A 26,730-nucleotide genomic window follows, 5' to 3' on the forward strand; every position below is an offset into this window, starting at 1 on the left:
GGGACTGTACCATAAAATAAAATTTGCTTACTAATGTGTGTGTTCATTAGTTTGTATTACATGGTGGATTGAGGTTGCAGTCTCTTCGGGAGCGTCACATGTACATACCCAGAGTTGCGTGTTTCTTTCTTTATTTTTTGAGCAGGGATAAAAAAAAAAAAAAAAAAACCTTTATGTTTATTGAGAGCGACCTTTATTCGTGGGCAGCGTCAATTTGAAGTAATACGATGTATGTATGTATATATATATATGTGTGTATATATATATATATATGTGTGTGTGTGTGTGTGTGTGTATATATATATATATATATATATACAGTATATATGTGTGTGTGTGTGTGTGTGTGTGTGTGTGTGTGTGTATATGAATAAATTATACATTTACTCACTTTAAATATGTGCTGTGTTATTTATTCTTTAGGTACAGACAAGACGCCCAGTTGCTATCCCAGATCCACAAAGACCAGCCTGGTCACCCTGTAAGCCGCACAGTCTACTGGATCAATTACATCCTCCGCCACAATGGAGCCAAGCATCTTCATTCAGCTGTGTCCAGCATCCCTTCCTATCAATACTTCCTTCTAGACGTAGCTCTAGTTATGTTAGTAGGGACACTTATAATTCTGTATACACTGTCCCGGATTGTAAAATTGATTGCTGCAAGAGTGTGGTCTGGCTCAGTACAAAGCAAGGCCAATGGATACTGCCATAATGGAATACCAAATGGCAAACACAGAAGAAACGGCCACATTAAACATGACAAGAAAGTAAAATGAGCAAGCTGGTGGTTCTTTAGTAAGCTAGTATCATTCAAAATGAGATTAATTGTTTTTTTGTTAATTTAAACTACTGTACTGTTGAACTTCAGGTAATTTTAAGCAAACAAACAAAAATCTCTTCCATTTGTTTAGTATTTTACTAATTTTCCTACACAACACTCCTTTCTTTCTTTCTTTCTTTCTTGTTTTCTTTCTTTTGAGAAGCACAAATACATAGTTCATTATTTCTCAATAGATTGTTCTGTCATTGAAACTGAAGGCCCAGGTGATCAATATGAGTTTTGGCTTTTTTTTTTTTTTTTTTTTAATGCCGAATGATCAGATTGCACTGTGAAAATGTAGCATATCCGCAGTAACATCACTAAGATTTTAGTACAAAATTTAACATACAAACATATACAATTATTGAGTGTTGAGGCTTCTTTGCAGCGAACGCGAGGTGACAAGTGAATCTGTAGTACGACACAACGCACCACGACAAAAAAAAAGTAGAACATGTAGTTTCGATATGAACCATTCACACTAACTGCGATGCGACTGGGCGACACTGAAGCGGTGCGCAAAAAATAGGATTGGTGTCTATTTTTGCGATTGTCATACGGCAGCTAGGGAACTGACCAATCAGAGAAGAGTGTGAAAGGTAGTGTTGCAGTGAAAGTATCACTTTATCACAGTACAAATCGCATTGCGTCTGGTGTGAATAGGCCTTAGACTGTAAAAGACCAGAAAGTGACTTTTGTATAGATACATTGGTCTCTGACATCAGAATTCTTGAGCTAATGTTATCCCCAGACATTCTAAGAAGTAACTAGCTGTGTTCTTTCTTGAAAATTGAAAGACAGAACTTGCATTTCCATTCCAGGTAATCGTGATGGGTACTGTACGTATTATACAGGTACAAATCTGCTTCTAAAAAATGGGGTTTGATAATAATAAAAATACACCACACTACAGAATTATATGTCTAGCACGAGAATTACAACAATGAGAAAACATCACTTGATAGATTTTTAGCGGCTGATTTCACTGTATTAATCTAATGTGTTGGTAATCCTTGTAGAAATCCTGTGATTCAGTGCAGTCATGATTGCTTTTGAACATAAACAAAATAGGCATGTTGTATAAATATCAGATACTTGCAGAACATTTCTAACAGCAAAATCTCACTAAGCCATCTTGGATTGTTCCTATTCAGATCTGTGATATATATATATATATATATATATATATATATATATATATATATATATAATGATCTCTACCATACTACCAAGCCCTTTTATGTTTTTGATACTCTTTCAACATATTTACTCAAAAAATTGTAATTTCAATATAGAGTACTCCTAGTATTTTTTGATAACATGTACTGTACTATACATGTGCAGATCAAGGTTTGCAATAATATTTAAAATCATCTATGTGGAAATGTAGTTTCTGCAGCTGCTATCAGCATACCTTTTATTGTGACACAATGGTTTGCATTATAGGTCATTTCAGATTTGCAAGAGACTACTGTATCAGATATACTTCTGCAATGTAAAGTTTTACATGGGATTGCTTACTAGTCATTTGCCAATGAAAATGATGGCTAATAATGATTTACTTTTTTGGACCTATGTATAATGCACTGGATAAAATCAAGTAGAAATTCTAGTGATATTTTAACTGTAAATGTAATCAACATACTTATTCAGATTTTGTTACTCTTACCAGTGCTTTTCTTAATTTTACATTATCCAGCCTGGGATACAAGTTTGTAGTCTCTCATTACTTTTTTAATGCAGCTGATGACTTTTTTTACTCATGCCTTTGTGATGTGGAAGACTGTTTACTTAGTTGCTGCACTAATTATCTGTATTTTAATCTGCATTTGTTAACGTGGCATTATAAATCCTGTCTAATTTAAAGAGACCAAACATCTTTCAGATCATCTGAGAATACAGAAAATGTTCTGGACTTGTACTGACCATCCCTCTATGAGCCACCACCGATTGTGCAATATGCTGTACTAGTAAAACTCTACAGAGATGACTTGATTTCAATACTTGAACATAAGTGGAATGTAAATAAATACATTCACAAATTTTACACACTGTTAAAACAGTAGCAATAAAGTTACAGTTGTATTTACTTAAGGCTATGAATAGTGGGATGATAAACAAAAAGAAAAAAAAATCTTATGATGTAGGAATGTGTTCTGAGGTGTTTTTTTTTTTAAATAAAATGGTATCCAGAGACAGGGAACATTCCGTTAGTTTGAACGTCTGAACTTAGTAGTTAAGTTATTGTGAATAATACGAATAAATATGAATTAATAGCAATAACTAAAAAAAATAATACAACTAAATAGCAAGTAGAATTATTTTTAAATGGTCTTTTGTGGATGTTTGATTGTTCATACACATGTATCCTACAGGGAGAATTGCCTACTCTTTACTGTATGTCAGCATGGGTTGTATATGACATGGTTGTCCAAAGTGGTTAACTCAGAGGTAAATGACATAATGGTGGACTTTTTTCTACATTGCCCCACTGAGCAGTCTTTAAGCTCCACAAGGATATCTGTATAGTGAGTGCTGGGGGTGGGGGGTGCTAAAGGTGCATTTCACTAGCATACAAGTCATGGTGATTTTTATGTGTGTTGGTCTTAAAGAGCTTAAAGATTTTGTCTACTTGGTATTTGTTGATATTTGTCAATATTGTAAATATAACATGTAATAAAACAACAATGATTGATGTTAAATAAACATTAGATATTTTGTTTGCCTTACTGCTGAATTAAGTCTGCTTTTTTCTGCCATATGACACATTGGAGGGGTGGGGATTTTCAAACATTAACGTCATTGTATCGAACTCGCGGTATAGTAACAACAGCTTTAACAGCAAGTGATTTTCAAACTGAATTTGTTAATCAACCCGATAATGCTTTGAAATTGAGTCGTTAATGAACACATTTCTTGTCAAAAAGCCTAGGCTGCATCCACATTGGACAGAGCGATGCAAGCAAAGTTGTCGAATGTCACTCCACTCCACACCACACACGACGATCCAAAATACAGGAAATAAATACATGACTCCACCCATGCATTCCTATTGGACATACTAGAGATGGGCTGTCCCATTACAAAACAGGTCTTGTTTTGATAAAAGGTTACCACCCTGAACTCCAGCAACTCTTGTAAAATAAAGGTAGGACTTGTAAAATCTATAGATCAGAGTTATTGAACACCCCTATATATCCAGCAGTTTCATTGTTATTGTTAGTAGTAACTGTACAGCCGTAGTATTTCTTTTAATTTTTTTCATGGTAGCAGTCTGATTTGAAGCCTGATGCATCGGACAATAGTAGTATAGTTGAACTGATATTTTTAATTATTTTATTGTTATACATTTACAACTTACTGTAATCTCAATTGTGTTTCTTTACAAATTCCTTCTTTGATCCTTTTTGTTTTAGCTTTAAGTGTTTTAAAGTGTAACTATTATTATTATTATTATTATTATTATTATTATTATTATTATTATTATTATTATTATTATGCACAGGTCACCACTTACCTTGTATTATTTACTTTTATTTAGTTTTTCCTTTTAAAACAGTCCAGTGAAAAGTCATAGCTTAAAATAAAATTGTTCAAGTTGTGTGAATGCGGGACCTTTTTTGTGTAAATTTTAAAAACCAGCAAAAGTGCACATTTAAATGCTGGATATGCAGACTGCATGTATGGTCTGTTTTATTTTTTCTTATTAATAAACCTTTTTTTATGCAACTTGCATAATTGGAAAGAAAATGTCTCGGTGCGTCTAAATGCACCACCTGCAAGCCACCCACGCATTGTCTTTCTTCTGGATGTCTTTGTAGTCGTTCAATTTGAAATCATATAATAATGGATACTACTGCACCTCATAAATTAACTTTGTCGTTCATGATTAACTTGTTTTGAGGTGTGTGTTTGATATGTGTCAAGGGTGTTAACCTTGCTTCTGATTGATCAGTTTCATTCCAGTCGCACAACGAAAAAAAAAACTGGAAACAGGTTCTATTTTATTTTAGCGACGCGAAAATTTTGAAATATTTTTTTTTGGATGGGGTGGAGGGTAAGCCATCTATGTAGGCTTGGGTGGAATTTATTTTCTTATGATGACATCTACTTTATGCATTTTAGTATGTATGATTGTAGGCCATAAATACATATGTTTGAAGTGTCATTTGTGTTTGTAGTTGTTAGTTATTATAAATGTATACCATGTATGGAACATTTCATTGTATATTTATTAAGCTTTTAAAATTACGATAAAACTCCCTAACAAGGGTGCATTGCAAATCCACAATCACCTCACTCATGTTTTCATATTTCATGATTTACCCTTAGGTTTTTATTTGTATAATTCAAATAAAATCTATAGTAGAGGTCAGTTGTCATATAATGTACATATCCAGATTTCAGATAGGCTACAGTTGCATTGATAATTTCTTGGTAGTAACATTACACTGGGTGCAAATAACGGTATATTATTTTAGCAATACAGCAAACATTCCGTAAGGTTACAAATGGTGGAAACAAGTGAATGAATCTCATTCATAACCACAAGTATAGAAAACGCTAAAATATTTTCATAATTACAAATATTGAATTATCTAGGTAGTCTGAAAAACACAAGCTGAAGTTAGAAGAAACAATTGGGCAACCTTGGCCACCACCAAGCAAATAGGCACAACTGTAACAGCAGTGGGGGTCAAGGTTGCTCCAATTGTTTCTACTAACTTGGTGTGTGTTTTTCAGGCACAATAAAAGCGTCTCGAACTTGCACCAAAAGAAGTTTGATAAAAGTTAGAAGAAACAATTGGGGCAATCTTGGCCCCCATTGGTTTTCCAGTTGTGCCTATTTCCTTTGTGCGGGACAAGGTTGCCCCAATGGTTTCTTGAAACTTGGGTTGTGTTTTTTATATCTCCACCTTAAATGGCTGGGCACTTTCGTAACTTGGTGTTTTTTCACATTTCCAATGTGTATTTGTTTCAGATTCACATACATGATTGGCTGTACATACTCTGTCTGCAGTGCAGGCCTCAGCTCAGCTGAGTGTGAAAATGTCGAGATTTCTGCGACTCAAAATTGTCGTATAACTAGAGACTGTGATACAGCTGGCTATGAAAGAAAACTGCTGTTGTTTAACTGGAAGTGTTTTTTGTGCAGCTGTTTGAGGCCATGTGTTTATTGTCCAGCTGGAACAAAAAACACAAATTATTGGGCAGGAGATGACTGACTGAAGCACTGAACTGCGGTAATCTGGTAAGGATAATTCTTTCCTTTTCTGGACATGAGTGAATGTCCAAACAGTTCAATACAATTATCAAATCGTCTGTGTTTATTTAAAAAGTAAACAATAAATCTGCCCCTCCTACCAGCAATGGTATCAGGGAGTAAACACGGCAGGTTTTCAGTCCCAAAGAATAAACAATCATCCACCCAAGGTCCACCTTTGTGCACGGGGAAAATGCTCCAGTACAGGTGGTGTGGGATAGTGCTGTGCTGTGCTGTGCTGTGCTGTGCAGTGCGAGTAGTGCTCTGGGGTTTCTGTGCTGGCTCCGTGGCTCAGCTCCCGGTCAGCTAGTACGCTGTAATACAAAACAAAAACAGGCTTGTAATCACGTTTCAGCATAAGGAGCCGTACTCATGTAGCTGCGTACCCTTTGTACTGTCAAACTCCACCCTGTGATCAGCCTGGCACCACGGTCTATCCAATCGCTGCCTGCCCCGTAGCTCATCACAATGGACTTGTTTAGCAAACTTGTAGCTAGGCGTTTCTTCCAAAATGTCCGACTTCCGATTCCCACCTACCATCGAGTCGCCTCATCTATGGGAAAGCATACCACCAACCTTACACAGCACCCTTTCTGGTCGGGAGGGAGATTTGCAGCTCAGATTCCTTCTCTGTCACACCACATTTTGTAACAGAACCATGCAGGGGCCACCACTTTCTATGTTACGCATTACAATGTAGACCGGAGATAATTTGTTAATCACTGATTATTTACAACCTAAGACATTCCTCAATTTCTCCATAACTTCTTTCACAACAGTGACTATAGCTGTACTGTTTCTTTTTTTATGGGTTTTGGTTCAGAACCTTTGATATTCCAGAAAAAAAAGAATAACAAAGATGTGCTTGTAGTCCACACCACAAGATATGTGATACACTATTCTCTTTACAGCACAAAAGGCCCTGTGTTCTTTGTGAACCGGGTATTGAAGGAGACAAAGTTACAGATGGCCATGGTTTCTCAAGGGATGCAGTAACCTATAATGCTCTCTCATGTAAACCATTGCCAATGGTTACCTTGGGTACCAATTATTAAATGCCCAAGCTGGAAGGTGCAATTTACAGAACAAAAGGAAATCAAACACCAGGATACACAATTAAAAGAAACCTTAATGACTGTATAGAGAGTTGTAATTGCAGATTTTTCCTGCCGATATAGGCAAGCTGGCTGTTTTACATATCTCTTCTACCAAGTGGTAGAAAAATAAGACTGAGAAGACTAAGAAGATGCTGTATAGGGTTTTAAGATTATACATTGTCTCAATGCCCTCCTGTGTAATGGACTACGTGGTTAAACGTGCTTATTCTCCAAATGATATATTTTTTATAATATATATATATATATATATATATATATATATATATATATATATATATATATATATTCTGTTTAAGGCATCAACAAGCAATATAAAAGAATCCTATTGTACAGTAAAAAACTGTTTATAAGCCAGGTCAGCTTAGCCAAAGAAGGCAATTTATTTTTCATAAAAGAACATTTAAAAAGCATATCCAAAAACCCTTACATTTAAAAACATATATATAATTTAAGTACATTTACCATTCACCTTGAACAAATCACATCAATTGTATTTTTATCAAATCCTACTGACAAAAATTTAAGATGACAATTAATCCATAGAAACACATTAAAAGGCACAGACTTTTACTGCTTAAAAAAATTGTTTTTTTGGTCTGTTATCCTCTTCAAAAAAATAATTACTTCATGGTAGAACGATTGTAATGAACACCACTCTACCACAAACAAAGATTTACCATTGCAAACCATAGGTGTTTAGAGATACACCTTACCCACACCCCAGAAGCAAACAGCAAACAATATATGCCAGTTATTTTGGACACTGCATGCATTTTATACAGCATTTATAGCAAACCCTCTATGATTTAAATAGCCCAGGTCAACTTCATTCCAGTTCAGTATCCTGCCAAAAAAAACCCCAAAAAATAGGAATTGAAATGTCCTATGTTTGACTTCCGTTACTTTTGACTTCTTTATGTATATGTACAGTACTGCTAAATATAGAATAGAAAAAATTGCAATCCATTTGTACATTAGATATCTTTGTGCAGCTAGCTTGGAGAAAATATCTATTTTAATCAGATCCTTGCAAAACTCTATTATTCTCTAAATGTGAATACAAAGAAAGAAAGCAAGCAAGAAAGAATATGTAAACTACATATATATTATATGCCTGGATGAATAAAAATGTTGTTTCTTTTGACCTTAAATTCATAATGCTTTTTTTAAGCTCAGCAAGTGAGTACTTTTTGTCAGAATTTGTATCAAATTCCATTAGTTCCTCCTCATTGGGTGCATAGTGTTTCAGAGCATGGACTATTTCTTCATAGAACAATAAAGCATCTTTTTTTTGTAAGCATTGTGTAATAATAGCTGCAAGACTATTGAAAAAAAGATATACAGTGAATACATTTACCACAAGAAATGTTTCTATCACACAGAATGTGTTTAAGATGCAGAATGTCAAGTTTCTTATGATATTATCATACTGTGATGTAATATTTGGTTTTAGAGAAGTGGTTAAATTCCTCCCTGCAAAAACACGTGGGAATGTGGCTGGAGACATAAATTTAATAAATGATTAAATGATTAATTAGACTCCAGCCACAGGTGTATAAAAGGGTGATCACAGGTGTCAATTTAGATTTGTGATGGTGCAGGTGCTGTGCGGCGTGGTTTGTTGTTTTGTAATTTGTATGGTAAATGTGCATGAGCGCTTAAACTGCAGCATTCTGGTCTCTGAGTCTCTTTGCCAATGCTACCCGGTCACATTTAGTGTCAGGAGTGGGATAGCGGCCCTGGAGACTCAGATACAGAGCTGGAGGTTTATTTGAAAAAAAAGAGAAAAAGAAAATGGAGAACGGAAGCCAGATGGAAAAAGCGCTTCCATGGTGCCTCGCATGTGCAGAGCCCGGGTAGTACACCAGGTGCTGCCCCTTTCAGAGTGACGAGGAGTTGCCACCTGCCAAAAGGAAAAAGAAGGGGAGGAGCTGTCGGTTCCAGAGGCGAGCGAGGGAGGTGCGGCCTGCCCAAGAGCCAAAAAGGGAGAGTAGCTGGGACTTTGTGCTCAACTGCCCCTTGCAAGAAGAGGAGTGCCCAGGACCTGCGCCCCTGCCGGAATGCCCAGTGCCACTGCCCCTGCCGGAGTGCCCAGCGTCACTGCCACTGCCAGAGTGCCCCGCACTGCTGCCAGCATTGCCGCTGCCAGTGTTGCCACTGCCGGAGTGCCCCATGCTGCTGTCAGCATTGTAGCTGCCAGGGTTGCCACTGCTGGAGTGCCCAGCACTGCCGCTACTGCTGGAATGCCCCGCGCTGCTGCCAGCATTCCTGCTGACAGCGTTGCCACTGCCAGAGGGTCCGGCACCACTGCCAGCATGGTCACTGATGGAGTGCCCCGCACTGCTATCAGCATTGCCACTGCCACTTGTGCTCATATTTCTAAAAGGACACTAGAAAGGAGGCTAGCCCCACTGTTCTAGGGACCATTCTGCATTGCTGACGCCGGCGCAGCATACAGAGTCACCCCATTTGTTCCCTGCAGTGCGGTCAACAGAGACCACCCTGTTATACTGGGAGTTAGGAAGCAACCCTCTAGGGGTAGGAGCAGGACTAAGAGCCTGCGCTCCTCTAAATCCTCCTTTTTGTCACCTGGCTCAGAGAGCTCCCCCTCTCCTCCGCTAAGAAAAAGGGACAGAAGCCATTGTAGCAGGCATTCTGGCAATACTGACCGGGTTGTGGGGCAAATGGAAAAGCTTTTTGAAGCTATGAACTGATGGAACTGCTGCGAGGCCCCCTAGTTGTCTCAGTCCCCGCGGTTCAGGCACCTTTGCCTGACCCACAAACCAGCGCAGGAGGATACCTTGTCTGCATCTGACATGGACACCCAAGAATCTTTGGTCCCACGGTAAGCTCCTCCCTGTCAGAGAAGCTCACCTCCCTCATGAGACGTGCTACCAAAAGATGAGCCCAAGCGCTCTATATTTGATAGGGTGCCTGCTACTGTATGCCAGCGCCCGGCCACCCCGGTTCTCCCAGATTTTTTTCACGAGGTGCAATCATCCTGGGAGCCCTGCCCTGGCTGTCTCAAGGTCATTGGACAGTTTGTATAAGGTGCACGATGCAGATAAGCTGGGCCTTGCCCAGTTTCTGCCTGTTGAGGCTTCAATCACCTCTGGTGCAGATACCCAATCTAGCTTTGCTGCAAAGAGACATTTCTTGTCCCAATAAGCAATGCCACATCACTGAGATGATGCTGAAAAAGGCCTATGTGGCCTCAGCATTTTGCATGCGTCTTGGTAGCTACAGTAGCATACTGGTGGCCATGCTGTTACAGTTTGTCTTCTGACCATAGGCCCTCATCCCTCCAGTTGGACAAGCTGAGCATGGTCAATAACCACCTGCTCCAACTGTCTAAATACAATAGTCAGGTGTTGGGCAGGAGCATGCCCGCATTGCTGGTGGCAAAAAGACAGATCTGGCTTTCTCAGGCTCGAGTGCCCGACAAGGACAAGGTGTCATTACTAGATGCACCTGTAACGCCGGGTCATACATTTGGCCCGGCAGTGGATGAGATGCTAAAGCACTCTCACCAAGCACGGAAGTCTTCCAAGGAGTTGGCATGCCACCTCCCCAAGCAGAATCCCTCAGCCCGTAAGTCGGCAAAGCAATAGTGAAACAGGCACCCTCAGCCCCAGAAGCAGGCGCAGGCTCATGCAACCCCTGTTATAGCTAATGGAGGCTGGCGCAATTATCGGCACCCTGCTCACAAGCAGCAGCCGCATAAGGCAGGTGCGAGCCTCTACGAGCTAGCAGCCCTAGGAGATTGCTGCCTCAGGTCCAGGGTCCACCTGAATTATTGGCGATCATGCACCACAGATACCTGGGTGCTTACCACCATCAGGGCCGGCTACTCTCTGCAGTTTTGTTTCCCTCACTTACAGAGCATGATCGTAATTACAGTCATGAACCCTCAAGACACTGTATTAGTCTCAGGAGGTGTCAGCACTACTGCAAAAACAGGCAATTTCAATTGTTCACCCTCTCAGCGAGAGAGAAGGATTTTATTCCAGGTACTTCCTGGTGTCGAAACGGGATGGCGGCTTCAGACCGATACTTGACCTTAGACAGCTCAATCTGTACTTGAGGATACGCAGGTTCAAGATGCTGACAATGCAGAAGCTGTTGCAGTCAGTCAGGTCAGGCGACTGATTCACTACGGTGGGCCTCAAGGACACCTATATTCACGTCCTTATGAGACCTGGATGTACTTGCGTACGAGCTCTGTGTACTGCTGTTTGGCCTCTTTTTAGCTCCTCACACTTTTTCAAAGTGCATGGATGCTATAATTGGCCCCCCTAAGACGGAAAGGCATCATAGTGCTCAATTATATGGATGACTGGCTGATATGTGCCGAGTCACCAGCACAGGCAGTGTTGCACACGTGACTGGTCACCAGTCATCTTCAAGGGCTAGGCCTCACGGTGAACCAGTCGAAAAGCCAGCTGACACCCTTTCAAGGGGTTGTCTATCTCAGCATAAACCTCAGTTCAGGAAATATGATTGCCAATCTGTCGACAACAGAATCCAGAGGCTAACTGTCTGCTTGGAGCCGTTTCAGCCCAATGCAGCAGTGAGGGTACTAACCTTCCAGAGAGTTTTGGGCCTGATGGCAGCAGCATCCATGATTCTTCCCTTAGGGCTCTTACGTGTAACCCCCTATAAAATAATACCTTATTTCATGGTGTTACGTTACCAACAAAGGGTTAAAAAATTAATAAATACTTATCAGTCAGTTGTTTTATTACTGTTAGAAGTTTATTCAATCAAAATAATATGTTATTGATTTTATGTCGGCAGACTTTTAATTGGCAAGGTACCTTTAAGAGCCCTTAAGACAATGTGCTCTCCAGTAAATGAGGATCAAGATGGAATAATTATAACGGATGATGAGAAGAAAGCCTCTATTCTGTTAGCATTTGCTAAGGTGGGGCAAGATGAGAATTATAATAAAGAATTTTTAGATAAGGGGACCATTTTGTATAAATAATTCAGTAATACTGGAAGATAGGGAAGATGTCAAAACAAAAATAAATGTGTCATTTTTAATAAGTGAAGTGAAAGCTGTGATTGAAAGGCAAGAATTCCTCGCCAGGTGAAGATAAGATTTCTTATATTATGTATAAAATGTTACCAGATAGAAGTTTAGAAATATTATTAAAACTTTATAATAAAGTGTGGGAGTTGGGGGTGTTGCCTAAAGAATGGAAGAATGCTGTCATCATTCCTATAAGTAAGGCAGGAAAGGATCCGGGTGAAGTGGGATCTTATCGAACAATAGCATTGACAGCTACTATATGTAAAATTATGGAAAGGATGGTGTGTGAGAGAATGTGGTATTTTTTGGAATCTAAAAAATTAATGAGTGATTATCAAAGTGGCTTTCGTAAAAATAGATCGATGACTGATCAGTTGGTAAGATTGTCTACTGAAGTCAAGGAGGCATTAAGTGAGAATGAGGTGGTTGGGGCAGTTTTTATTGACATAGAGAAAGCGTATGATATGGTCTGGAAAGAAGGTTTAATATATAAAATAGCATCATCGGGAATTAAAGGGAGGACTTTGTGGTGGATCAGAGAGTTTCTGAAGGAAAGAGGATTTAAAGTAAAAATTAAGGGGAAGTTCTCTGAAAGATTTGAGATGCAAAATGGAACTCCTCAAGGAAGTGTTATTAGCCCTTTGCTATTTAATATAATGATAAATGATCTAGCTGAGGATATTTTAGTAGGATCGAAAGTATCTGTAGGTCTGTTTGCTGATGACGGGGTTATTTATAAAAGGAATAAACATATTGAAATAGTTAGGAGGGAATTGCAGGAGGCAATGAATAATCTGGAAAAGTGGTCAAATAAATGGCGCTTTAAAATATCAATAACAAAAACAGAGGTGCTATTATTTTCACGAAGAAGAAGAGAGCAGGAGAAGTTACATTTTTTATACCAAGATAAGATTCTTAAAGAGGTGGAGGAATTTAGATACTTGGGAGTGTGGTTTGATAAAATAACTTGGGGGGAAAACAAATAAATTCTATAATAGATAAATGTAAAGGAAGGATGAATATTCTAAGAAGTATTTCAGGGACGAGTTGGGGAGCAAATAAAACTTGTATGATAATGATATACAGAGGGTTAATTAGGAGTGTAATAGATTATGGAAGTCAGATTCTAGTGGGAACTTGTAAAAGTAAGATGGAAAAATTGGATAATTTGCAAGCTAAAGCAATAAGGGTATGCATAGGAGCTATGAAATCTGCTCCAATAAATGCTATGCAGGTTTTAATGAATGAGATGCCATTGAAACTAAGGAGGAAATGGTTAAGTATAAAATATTGGATAAAGGCTAACTCTCTGCATTCAGAATTTCCTCCTCGGAAAAGCATGGAAGATAGGTGGATTAATCATTATAAAAAGGAGATGTGGGAAACAAATGGGGGCACGTTGGGGTGGTGGATTCAAAAATGGATAAAGGAATTGGGAATGGAAACTGGTAAAGAATGTTAATATAAATGTGTTTCCGGGATGGTTGATGGAAAAACCAAACTATTGTATAGGATTGAGTGAGCAAGTGAAGAAAGGAGGGGAAAAAATGGAACTGAAAAAAAAGTCAAGCTTTTGTAGAGGAGAAGAGTATGGAGGCACTATGTATATATACAGATGGATCCAAGGATCCAAAAACAGGAAGAGTGGCAATAGCGTATTATATTCCAGAATTAGATCTCTGTAAAATAGCGAGGATATCTGACCATTTATCGGTATATGTTGCAGAAATGGTAGCTATACTATTTGCAATAGATAAAATAACTGAAATAAAGCCTAAAAAAGCAGTCATATTTTCAGATTGAGTGTTCTTATTGCATTAAAAGGGGAGTATCATGTTTGAAATAATGCAACAATATAAGGAAGGTACAATAATGGGGATCGAAGTGATTTTAGTTTGGATTCCTGGTCACTCTGGCATTCAGGGCAACGAGATGGTTGATCTGGCAACAAAAAATGGGTTAAAAAGAGAGGAAATTGATGTGGTGATTCCATTGGGATCGCAGGAAATGGGAGGCTATGTGAAAAAAATGATAGTAAAAGAATGGCAGGAGAGATGGGATGAAAGCATAAAAGGAAGGTTTTATCATAATATCCAGAAAGAGCTGAATAACAGTTGGGTGAACAAAGAGTTGGGAAGGAAAGAGAAAAGAGCGTTGGATAGGTTAAGGATTGGGCATAGTTCTTTAAATGAACATCTTTTAAGACTGGGGAAACATGACGATGGAAAGTGTTAAAAATGTAAAGTAGCTGAAACAGTAGAACATTAGTTATTAATGTGTGAGAAATATGAGGAGCAGAGAAGGAAAATGGAGAGGATGCTGAGAGAAATGGAGGTATATGAAGTCAATATAAAGAACTTGCTGGGAAAAGGGAAAGAGGAAGGGAGACTGAATAGAGAAAGGATACTGACGAAATATATAAAGGAAACAGGAAAAGAAGGGAAGTCATAAAGATGACAGAAAAATAAAGTAAAAGAAAGACAGACAAAGGACTACAGATAGAGGGCGCTAATCATCTAAAATAATAGATGGAATGCACCATATAGATTAACCAGAAGAAGAAGAAGAAGAGAATCAAGATGGATGCTGCCATGCTGGTTGTGGGTGTACCTGTGAGATTAGGATAAACTCCTTTATAGTAGATCTCAAGTTAGCAGGGAGGGCTGATATTATTTTTGGTTTTCAACATGTTGTTGCTAGGTGAGTTTGCCAAACTAATTTTTTGTTGAATTTTTTCTTGAAATAAAAAATATTCAAACGCGACTTGAAAGTTGTACAGTATACTTTTAATCTGTGTGCATTCTACACTGTAATCAATGTAAATATCTGAAGTAAAATGTAAAACTTAACTTTTGCCAAATCTAAAACTTAATTTATAGAAAACGTTTATTTTAAGAGAGTACAAATAAGTAACGAGATGTTTTATTTTATTGTGGTCATTTTTGTTTAACCGCTTCTCTGCTGAGGCCCTTGTAACAGCATTTTTTGAATTTGGGAGTCTCCTGGCTTACATCAAAATTACTCTATGTTCCTTTTCAGGTACTCCTGACAAATATATATATATATATATATATATATATATATATATATATATATATATATATATATATATATATATAGATAGATATAGATATATACAGACGTGCTCAAATTTGTTGGTACCCCTCCACAAAAAACGAAGAATGCACAATTTTCTCTGAAATAACTTGAAACTGACAAAAGTAATTGGCATCCACCATTATTTATTCCATAAGTAATAGAAATCAGACTTTGCTTTTGATTTTTTATTCAACATAATATTGTAAATAATAAAACTAATGAAAATGGCATGGACAAAAATGATGGGACCCCTAACCTAATATTTTGTTGCACAACCTTTAGAGGCAATCACTGCAATCAAACGTTTTCTGTAGCTCTCAATGAGACTTCTGCACCTGTTAACAGGTAGTTTGGCCCACTCTTCCTGAGCAAACTGCTCCAGCTGTCTCAGGTTTGATGGGTGCCTTCTCAAGACTGCAGGTTTCAGCTCTTTCCATAGATGTTCGATAGGATTCAGATCAGGACTCGTAGAAGGCCACTTCAGAATAGTCCAATGTTTTGTTCTTATCCATTTTTGGGTGCTTTTAGCTGTGTGTTTTGGGTCATTATCCTGTTGGAGGACCCATGACCTGCGACTGAGACAGAGTTTTCTGACACTGGGCAGTACGTTTCACTCCAGAATGCCTTGATAGTCTTGAGATTTCATTGTGCCCTGCACAGATTCAAGGCACCCTGTGCCAGGCGCAGCAAAGCAGCCCCAAAACATAACCGAGCCTCCTCCATGTTTCACTGTAGGTATGGTGTTCTTTTCTTTGAAAGCTTCATTTTTTCGTCTGTGAACATAGAGCTGATGTGACTTGCCAAATAGCTCCAGTTTTGACTCATCTGTCCAAAGGACATTCTCCCAGAAGGATTGTGGCTTGTCAATATGCATTTTAGCAAATTCCAGTCTGGCTTTTTTATGTTTCTTTCAAAAGTGGAGTCCTCCTGGGTCTTCTGCCATGGAGCCCACTTTCGCTCAAAAAGCGACGGATGGTGCGATCAGAAACTGACGTACCGTCACCTTGGAGTTCAGCTTGTATCTCTTTGGCAGTTATCCTTGGTTCTTTTTTTACCATTCGCACTATCCTTCTGTTCAATCTGGGGTCGATTTTCCTCTTGCGGCCATGCCAGGGAGGTTGGCTACAGTTCCATGGACCTTAAACTTCTTAATAATATTTGCAACTGTTGTCACAGGAACATCAAGCTGCTGGATCAAGTTCATCACTTTTCAGGAGGAATGAAGCATTATTTCAATGAGCTGTAAGGGTACCAACAAATTTGAGCACATCTGTATATATACTCTGAAGTTTCCATTGGTGCAAGTTTTTTTGTGGTTTATTTGGACATGTGACCAAAAAATACAGCTATTATTGTAAACAAAATGCAACTTTTTCATAAAATGCATTATACCTGCATCACATGTAGTCCCTAAAATGCTAATGTTTGGTGTAAGAATGTAGACACTTTTAAGATGCTGTATGTGCCTGTGCCTATGTGGAAATCTTTTCATTGGTTTACATGCTCTAAACAGATACCAGGCCACTTTTAATTTGCCACTTTGAAAAACACAGTCTATGGTCTATTGTACCCACCCTGATTTCAAATGGCCACTACTCCACCAAAGAATAAGATAAGTACATATAAGTATATATTTTCTGAAACTGCACAAGATAAGGATTTTATAAATGGGTAACATGACCTTGTGCATAAATGGGGTGTTACCCATAATCCTTCTCATATTTGATGCAACGTCACTGCATATGGTAAAAGTCATTTTTTTGTCCTTATATTTGGACCTGTGAATTTAACAGCTTTTGATCCACTGTTTCTGGATTGCCCAGAGTGTCCTGAATTCAGAAATACCAAATATGTGCACCTTTCTATAGTTTGTCAGGCATGTATAGGTCATAGACTGAGACTAGGTCACTTTGAACTTTCCCCTTCCACAAGGTAATGTTGCTGCATGACAACAAGTGACTTTTAATACCTTTTGTTACTGGTCATGGTGGATTGTTCTGGGGTTTAGTCGTTCTAGTATTCATGTACTGTGTGGTACCTTTCAAAACACTCCTTCAAACAGGCCTGGCTGAGAGGGACAGTGTGGACAGTAGTACCGTGTATCCCTCCGCATGCCCTTGTGGGAACATACATGGCACTTTTTTTGTGGCCTTCCTTTACTCCCAGATGGTGGCAGCATCCGTATAAAATGATGTTTCTGGCATTTCTTGGCTGGAGAAGACAGAAGTCTGAAAGGCTAGAAAAGTAAGCTTGTTTTCTGGAGCCGTACAGGTTATAACATGGCTGTTGTATAATGAAATCTGGACCATGTACATGCAAGTTTTTGATACCATGCCATGGTCTTCCTTGCAGCATTGCACGGCTCCAGAATTGGGTCTGACTTATCTACACCTCCCATGTGTCTGTTGTAGTCCAGCACACTTATTTGTGCGAGTGTCCTGACCTCACACAGGAATTGCCATCATGGTGGCCTCACTGTGAATGGTGGTGAGGAGGTGCACATATTTATCTGTGTATTTCATTGCCAGCAGTTCCTCACAGCGCAGAGCACTGGTTTTGCCACACCTCTGTTTCTTGGCTTCCAATTGATGGGGAAATCCCTTCCTGTTTGGTCTTACTGTGCCACAAACCATTGTTTGGGATGTGTACAAAACCCTAAACAGAGGGATTCCTATGTAGAAGCTGTCTATATACAAATGGTAGCCCAAATTTAGAATGGGGGAAAAACCATATCCCATACAATTTTCAGTGGTCTGGAACCATACGGGGCAGCCAGGTGGCTCAATCTGAGTCCTTCCCTGTGTACACTCTGAACCGATGAGCGTACCCAGTGGAGCTCTCACACAGTTTGTACAGTTTAATCCCATAACGGGCACGTTTCTTGGGAATATACTGTTTAACCCTTTGCGGTCCTATGCTGGACCTGGTCCGACATTGCAATTTTCCCTTTCCGGTCCAATGTCAGACCCTGTCTGACATCATCAAAAAGACGTAAAAAACAGGTCACTAGTCGTTTTTTCTCTGGAAAAAGCCGGGAAAACCATTCAATGGCCATGTGAGACTGATAGGAGCCGAGAGAAACCGAAAAAAAAAATGGCTGTATCTCATGAATACAGATAGCCCGACACCACATAGATAACACGGACATAAACAAACAAGATAGCTGCTTCTCCATCCAGCACTCAAAGAATATAACAGACATTTGCAGAGCTTTTTTTAGATGTTATAGTAATAAAATAATGACTTGGATCGCATTATTGAGGAGTTTGGTGATAAAACGAGTGATCAGGAGATGATTTATCGTTATGTACTATTATTAAGACGTATGTGAAAAATATAGCAAACAAGAGGTGGGACGGGGCTGGAGATGCAGTACTGAGTGTCCTGTTGATATGCAGTGCCATTTAAACCTGTTTTACTATGAAAAAAAATGCTTTTAAACAGCGCGTCTAAAATAAACTGCGCCTGTGAAAATAAATTGGACCTGACGTGCTGAATAAATGGACCGCAAAGGGTTAAAAACGAGCCTCCCCTTGAATAGAAGGAGGTACTCATCTACAGATACATTTTTGCCAGGTGAATATGTCTCTTCAAATTTATTCTGTAGGTGATCGAGAAGGGTAGGCAATTTGAAGAGTCTCAAATTCAGGATGGTCCTTCGAGAGAGCATTAGAATTGTCATTATAGTGTGAAAAATGTAACATTAATTGTAATCTGTCCTGGCTCATGGTGGTAGGGAACAAGCATGAACGGGGTCAGTGGACCGATATAAATCAATTCTAGGTTTATTCACAAGTCCCATCAGAAGGGATAAACCCCAGAACTTTTTCATTTCAATTAGATTAGTGGGGACCCATTTGCACAGCCTAGAATATCGCCCCAGGTTATCCCCATATTGTGCCATGTATTGCTGGGCATACAAATTGGTCTGAATAACCAAATACTCAAAAAAGTCATCAGTGATGAACAACTGGAAGAAGTCAATTGGGGTCAATCCAGTTGTGTTCACCCTGGTACCTGAAAAGGTCACTGGTCACTCCTCAAGAGGCCTTGCAACCTCTTGAGCGTTATTCTAGGACGCATCTGTTGCAGACATTTGCAACGCTGCAGTATGGGCCACGCCTCATACATTTATTAGAATCTAATAAACTGAATGTCATAGATCAGCAGAACCCTGGGGTGCGTTCAATAGCAACATATGTTAGCAGTTATAGAACAGTCTATTAGGAGCGAGCAGTTTCACAACAGCAGGGAAGAAATTGCTGTATATTAAAACAGCTGCTTGATTGAAGCAAGTTTTGCTATATATATATATATATATATATATATATATAGATAGATATATACAGACGTGCTCAAATTTGTTGGTACCCCTCCACAAAAAACGAAGAATGCACAATTTTCTCTGAAATAACTTTAAACTGACAAAAGTAATTGGCATCCACCATTGTTTATTCCATATTTAATAGAAATCAGACTTTGCTTTTGATTTTTTATTCAACATAATATTGTAAATAAGAAAACAAATGAAAATGGCATGGACAAAAATGATGGGACCGCTAACCTAATATTTTGTTGCCACCTTTAGAGGCAATCACTGCAACCAAACGTTTTCTGTAGCTCTCAATGAGACTTCTGCACCTGTTAACAGGTAGTTTGGCCCACTCTTCCTGAGCAAACTGCTCCAGCTGTCTCAGGTTTGATGGGTGCCTTCTCCAGACTGCAAGTTTCAGCTCTTTCCATAGATGTTCGATAGGATTCAGATCAGGACTCATAGAAGGCCACTTCAGAATAATGTTTTGTTCTTATCCATTCTTGGGTGCTTTTAGCTGTGTGTTTTGGGTCATTATCCTGTTGGAGGACCCATGACCTGCGACTGAGACAGAGTTTTCTGACACTGGGCAGTACGTTTCGCTCCAGAATGCCTTGATAGTCTTGAGATTTCATTGTGCCCTGCACAGATTCAAGGCACCCTGTGCCAGGCGCAGCAAAGCAGCCCCAAAACATAACCGAGCCTCCTCCATGTTTCACTGTAGGTACTTTCGCTCAAAAAGCGACGGATGGTGCGATCAGAAACTGACGTACCTTCACCTTGGAGTTCAGCTTGTATCTCTTTGGCAGTTATCCTTGGTTCTTTTTCTACCATTCGCACTATCCTTCTGTTCAATCTGGGGTCGATTTTCCTTTTGCGGCCGCACCCAGGGAGGTTGGCTACAGTTCCATGGACCTTAAACTTCTTAATAATATTTGCAACTGTTGTCACAGGAACATCAAGCTGCTTGGAGATGGTCTTGTAGCCTTTACCTTTACCATGCTTGTCTATTATTTTCTTTCTGATCTCTTCAGACAACTCTCTCCTTTGCTTTCTCTGGTCCATGTTCAGTGTGGTGCACACAATGATACCAAACAGCACAGTGACTACTTTACTCCATTTAAATAGGCTGAATGACTGATTACAAGACTGGAGACATGTGTGATACTAATTAAAGAAACTAATTAGTTTGAAATATCACTAGAATCCAATTATTTATTATCTTTTCTAAGGGGTACCAACAAATGTGTCCAGGCCATTTTAGAATATCTTTGTAGAATAAGCAATAATTCATCTCTTTTCACAGCTTCTTTGCTTTATTCTATGACATACCAAAGGCATGCAAGTATACATGATAAAATAGCTTTTAATTTCATCACTTTTCAGGAGGAATGAAGCATTATTTCAATGAGCTGTAAGGGTACCAACAAATTTGAGCACGTCTGTGTATATATATATATATATATATATATATATATATATATATATATATATAATTACTACTACGACTATATTTTTGTAATGTAAAGTTACTGACTTTTTTTGGTTGAGGCGCGGGTCAGATTTGTCAAGTTATAAATAGTCCATGTTTCCTTCTCTAATACAATGTGTTGGTCATACAAATCCATATTTGAAAAAAATCCATCTGTAGCCACCACACTGATAATGCAAGTTGGCCATTTTGAACCTCCAGCGAGGCAGTTCGTGGTGTGTGCATCGTTCAATAGGAAAATCCACATAACTCCCTGGGACTCTGTTCATTGAATGCACTCATGGTTTGGGACCAGAGTGTTAACACCAGCCTCTCATTCTGCTTTTTAGCACATTTTTATTGTGTTCCACTTTAAGTCCTAGGGTAGTTAGCCACACACCTCTTTAGATTTCTGCTGTTAACTGGTGAGGTTACTCAGTGTAACCTTGCAGCATGTACACTGCATGAGGGCTCTTCATTACTGTACTGTGGACTACATGCCATAGACCCTTATTTGGTCCTCGGCCAGAATGCTAAAGGCAGTTTATCTTCCTTTTAGCACATCTGCCAGTGCTGCAAGTCCTTCACTTGTGACGGCTTGGGTGTTGTATCCCATTCTGTAATGGTTTCATTTCGTACTTGAAAGGGAACGTTAGGTTGAAACCCTGGTTCCCTGAAATAGAAATGTAACCATTACTCCAACGCAGCAGGCCTGAAAGAAAATGGCGCTGAGCCTTATGCGTCACTTATATTTATCTCCTCGGGGCGGAGACGACGTCTGACGCACACAAGTCTCTTAACGGAGCAACTTTGATATAAGTGCTCAGGTAATTCGGGCTATAAGAGATTACATCCCATTCTTACCGGTAGTGTTCATTAAAATATGTATTTTCACAGTACTGTTCTTTCTTGGAGCCTCTGTGTGTGGTTTTGTGGGAAGTAAGTTTAGGGTGCCATCAGTCTTTCCAGGTTCAGCCATGCAGCATCTCACACCAGTGACTTTTTTTTATTACATGCACAAAATAAACAATAACCAGGACAAAAGCCTGGTTCCCTTCTTTTACCTGAGTGCTCAACCCATGCTAACTCCTGCTTCCACTCTAAATCTACCCCTCGCCCCACGCTTCTCCAGTATAACTACCTCCCCCATGAAAATTACTCCTGAAATAGCTGCATAATTGTACCGCAGTATAGCTTCAATGTCTTGGTTTAGTTGTGTCAAAGGTTAGACCCAGTTGCAAATACAATACGCAACTTAATGTCTTAAATGGTACTTTACCGAGTTAAAAATACAGTGGGACATTCTGAGTAACAAATCTTACCCTTCAATTTAGGTTCTGGAACTTCTATCCTCTGCCTGTCTTTGTAAGTGAAGCATAATCTGGTTGATCCGGTTGGATGCATGGCTGAGGCCCTAAAAAAAAAGTAAGCCATCATTATCTCACAAATTATTGATGAACACAGACCATAGATGAGGGAGAAAAAGAAACACTAAAACAGAACCTTTGCATACAAAAAAAAAACTCTAAATGGGACATTGCAGGACCATGCCTCTGACACTTGTAATTCTAATAGTTACACAACCAATTAATTATATGTAAAGCAAAGTTTCAGTAAAGAAAAAGTGTCATAGTTTTGGTATCAAGTGTGTTAGTAAGGTCTGCAACAATACAATGTTGTCATCTTCATCAAGTACCATTAAGATCATATACCCTTTAAGGGTGGTGACAGCAAAATTGTAACCTAATACTACCTGTTTCTCTACTGCCTAATCTAAATTATTGAAATGCACAGACAATTGGTTGACTTCTTGAATATTTATAAGAAGCTAGGTATATATAATTACTTTAACCGTTTTAAATGTTGCAGGTCTAGATATACTGTATAGTATTAATTGTGTAAAACAAAGCATGTGAACTAGATACATACTGTAAATGTGACTACAGTATCTTTTCATAATCAGTTAAATATAAATGCATGTCTGAAACTCATATACAAGTGTTGTCCCAAAATGTTTGTCAACATGATTTTGTTTTAAGATGGAATATATAGGCGTATGTTATGGGGATAGCTCTGTTAATAGAATTGTACTACTGTAATGACATGGTGGATATTTTTTGTAACATAGTATAGTTGGGATCCTGAAGATATGAAAACAAACAAACGCATCAGTTTATGCATAGCTTTCTACAAGATATACAAATTGGCACATCTACAGTAGATTTGAAATATATCATTTACAGGCCACTGAAGTCAAATTGTGGGTATGTTTCCCCCTCTTCTTACCAGTGACCATGTACTGTATGCTTTTATCTCTTAATGGTATCTCCTTTTTTCATTTTCCACCCTTGCATAGTCAAATGTTTATGTGTTTCATTTTCACAGAAATTTGAAAATAGAGCGTTATTTATTTTATAGATACTGCTGTTTGAATTATACAATATATTCTAACTTATCCGAACCAGTGTGGAACAGACCATGTACAAATTGTTCAAAGAGAACTAACAGTAACCACGTGTAACCCTAATTAAAATATTACTACATCAAGAAGTGAATATTTTAAATATTGGTTCTGTATTACAAAAGGTAGAACCTATTCTACTTCATTGTAAGTGGGGATTTAATATTATTTGCCAGGCATTTATTCCATGTGCTTTTAGTGTGCCTTTAATTATGCGTCTGCCCTTTAAGAACATGTGTGCACACATACTAATCATTTTTTGCACCTGAGTACGCAAGCAGCTAAAATTTGTACTGGTGATCTGTACTTTCTTTCCTTATTGGAACCTTACTGTTCATCGGATCATGGAGGATATCAGCCATATTTCTACACGTCTACAATCAGACTCCATTTTAACAGTTCATCACATTATCGGAGATGGCAGATAAGGACTGATTTCATTTCAGAATATTATACAAAATACATATTTTTACACGTGTTTGTGTTGGTCTGAGCTGAATGATATACAGTAGTTTTCATTGGGATTACTGAAGTTTGGTTTCAAGTTTTGATTAAGGTTACATTTTGTTTATGCTGTTTTTATTTTATTTTGTATTATTTGTGAAACCCTACTGCTAGTGGAGTTATTGAATTGATAACTGTAAATGTTGTACCTTGATTTCTGAATATGAATAACTGTGTACATCTCAATGCACTGCATAAAACAATTGGTACCACTGCACTGATGATATGTTTTAAATAATAGATCCTTATTGAAACAACAGCAATAAAATTACACTGAAGCCCAGAACAATTTTTTTTATTAACTTGCCAGATAAGAAATACTGGTTTATGATAACTTAGGTTACACACGTACAATACTAAACATTAAACATGCCTTCACTAGTCTTTTATGTTGTAAGTTCTGTATTTAATACTTAAATGTCTTCAGATATTTGTATAAAAATGAATAAAAAATGCAGCTGTAAGTGATTTAAACAATTACCATAGAGTTTTTCCACAGCTGTTATCAGCACACATTTCATTATGATAGCATATTTGGATTATACAGTACTACCAGGGAGTCCATTTTCAATTTTCAAGTATACTTGAAGTTATTCATTTAATGTTTTACACTTTAGAAAGTTCCTGAAGTTTTGAAGCAAAAGAATCTTCCAAGTTGAGGACTCTGCTGGTTACATGATCAATTGTACTTTGCAGTTGATGTAGCTTTTCCCTAAAAGCAAACAGACTGATGGATGTAGTCCTATTGAGTTCAGTAACAATGTCAAAGAACTTGGAAGTTTCCTGTAACAAAAATACACTATATATTCTGGTATACTTCCCATTTTACATCAACCAAAATTCAGTTTGAAAACAAATAAATTCAATATTCCTCCTCTCTACCTCCAAATATGCATTAGATGCAGCCCCTGAATTATAACATGCATTCTTTCAGAATTATGAAATGTATATTTTTTTAAAAACATGGGGGTAATTGAAATATTGGATTTTTTGTTCTTCCCATGAATCCTCGACCACCTTTGGTCCTTCTGACCATAGAATCTAGCTGACCCCTCAAAACTAGCTGAATTTAATAGTTTTCATGTTTTCTCCTATTATTTTAAGAGCAAGTTGCTTCAAATTGTAATATGTTTGTATATACAGTATGTTATGATGTTTGCAATCATTCAGAATGGTCCTGGTTTCTGTTACTCCAACATTAAATTATGGAAATCCTATGTAACTGCACTGAACAGCCTTGCTCGTTTCATTCAAATCATACAAGACCTTCAACTCTGCCAGCCCTTACATTCTCTCTCTTTGTAAGTAGAATTGTTACCTGTGTAAAAGTAAACATTTCCTTTACCGGTACTTGGGGAAAATGAAGGCTCTCCAGGAAAAGTTAAAATTGCAGGCTAATTAACTGCTGTGAAACTTCAGCTCCTCCAAGGATGGGGAAACATGGAAAAATGTGGATAAAGAAAATTTGAGGACGTTTTCCATTTTGTTTTTGCAGTTTATATCATGCAATGTCATACCCACTGATATATACAAAATGTGAGGAAGGGTCAGCCTTTCCGGGAATAGGGAAATATGAAATATTTAATCAAATTATGATTTCAAGGACATACTGTACCTGCTGATATCTACTCTTCATTCAGTTTACTGCCTGTTAAATTGGAACTAGTAATAAACATCAAGTTAAGCTATAGCATACTCTCATGACAACTTTATCTGTTGAGATGGGACTCAGTCTTTTATCATTGTAACTACAGTACATGAGCCAAACAACCTCATCCTATAAAGAACATAGGGCTAGTATTAAATGCCAGAAAGTATTGTATAATTAAACTGATATTCAGCAGTACATCTAGAAAGCTCTACCTTTTGTTCAAAATCAGCTCATAGGACAGAGAAATACAGTTAGCCAATCTGAATGTATCTTGACCAGCCTGTATTTAAACATTTAAAAAATGTAATTCCTGCAAGTCTGTGGTATCTTCTCTGCAATCTGCCAGGGAATCGTACATCACCACCAAACCTCAAAACATTACCTTCTTATGAAATGCATCTGTAGGGACGAAAAATGAATTCAGTCTCCAAGTCGATGATAAAGAAAGAGAGACAACACGTCGCAGGCAGTCTGCTAATGCTTCTCTGACATGTAGTTACAAGGTACAGCTTTTATAGTAATGCACAAACAAGACAAAATAGTGTGTGCGTGCAGCAGAACGTATATTCTTCTTAAAAAGAAACAAAGTATCACAAGATGTTCTCGGCACACAGCTGAAGAGCAATGTCCTTGTGAAGCACTGACTTACCTATCCATAATTCAACATAGCTTACAGAGACATACTCAAGCATTTTCATACTACTTGTTGAACTAATATTTATTTTAACCCTTCACCCCCCATTTTTGGCCCTTGGCCAATACAGCCCACGAGACCGTCTTCTGTCAGAGGTTACCAGCACACGACAGTGAGTGTCTTTCCACGCACTCAATTTAGAGCAGTGCATTCTTCATAGCCGTGGTCGTCCATGAGTGCGTTGATATTGATGGAGGGTGCGGCGCATTCGACAGTAGAGAAAGAACACTGGAACAAGGGTGACAAGGGACCCCAAGGAGGCAACTTGACCTTTGCCCCTGGTCCAAAACCCCATCCTGA

At 38.4% G+C, this 26,730-nt stretch overlaps 1 protein-coding gene and 1 long non-coding RNA gene across 2 annotated transcripts in view; one reads left to right on the forward strand and one right to left on the reverse strand.

Annotated features, from left to right (window-relative positions):
* Nucleotides 1-3,551, forward strand: part of LOC117409393 (2-hydroxyacylsphingosine 1-beta-galactosyltransferase-like) — a 36,344-nt gene extending 32,793 nt beyond the window's left edge. The window contains exon 6 of the mRNA XM_034015375.3: nucleotides 424-3,551. Within this exon, the coding sequence (XP_033871266.2) occupies nucleotides 424-778 (355 nt within the window). The 3' untranslated portion in view covers nucleotides 779-3,551. The remainder of the gene's footprint in view (nucleotides 1-423) is intronic.
* Nucleotides 3,552-6,128: 2,577 nt separating this feature from the next.
* Nucleotides 6,129-26,206, reverse strand: LOC131701912 (uncharacterized). Its single transcript, XR_009309148.1, has 3 exons — nucleotides 26,119-26,206; nucleotides 22,443-22,534; nucleotides 6,129-6,399 (listed from the first exon to the last, which is right to left on the reverse strand). It is a non-coding gene; the product is annotated as an uncharacterized LOC131701912 (long non-coding RNA).
* Nucleotides 26,207-26,730: the final 524 nt, after the last annotated feature.

The sequence above is a fragment of the Acipenser ruthenus genome, chromosome 2 (genome assembly GCF_902713425.1).
Source record: "Acipenser ruthenus chromosome 2, fAciRut3.2 maternal haplotype, whole genome shotgun sequence".
Taxonomy (NCBI): Eukaryota; Metazoa; Chordata; class Actinopteri; order Acipenseriformes; family Acipenseridae; genus Acipenser; species Acipenser ruthenus.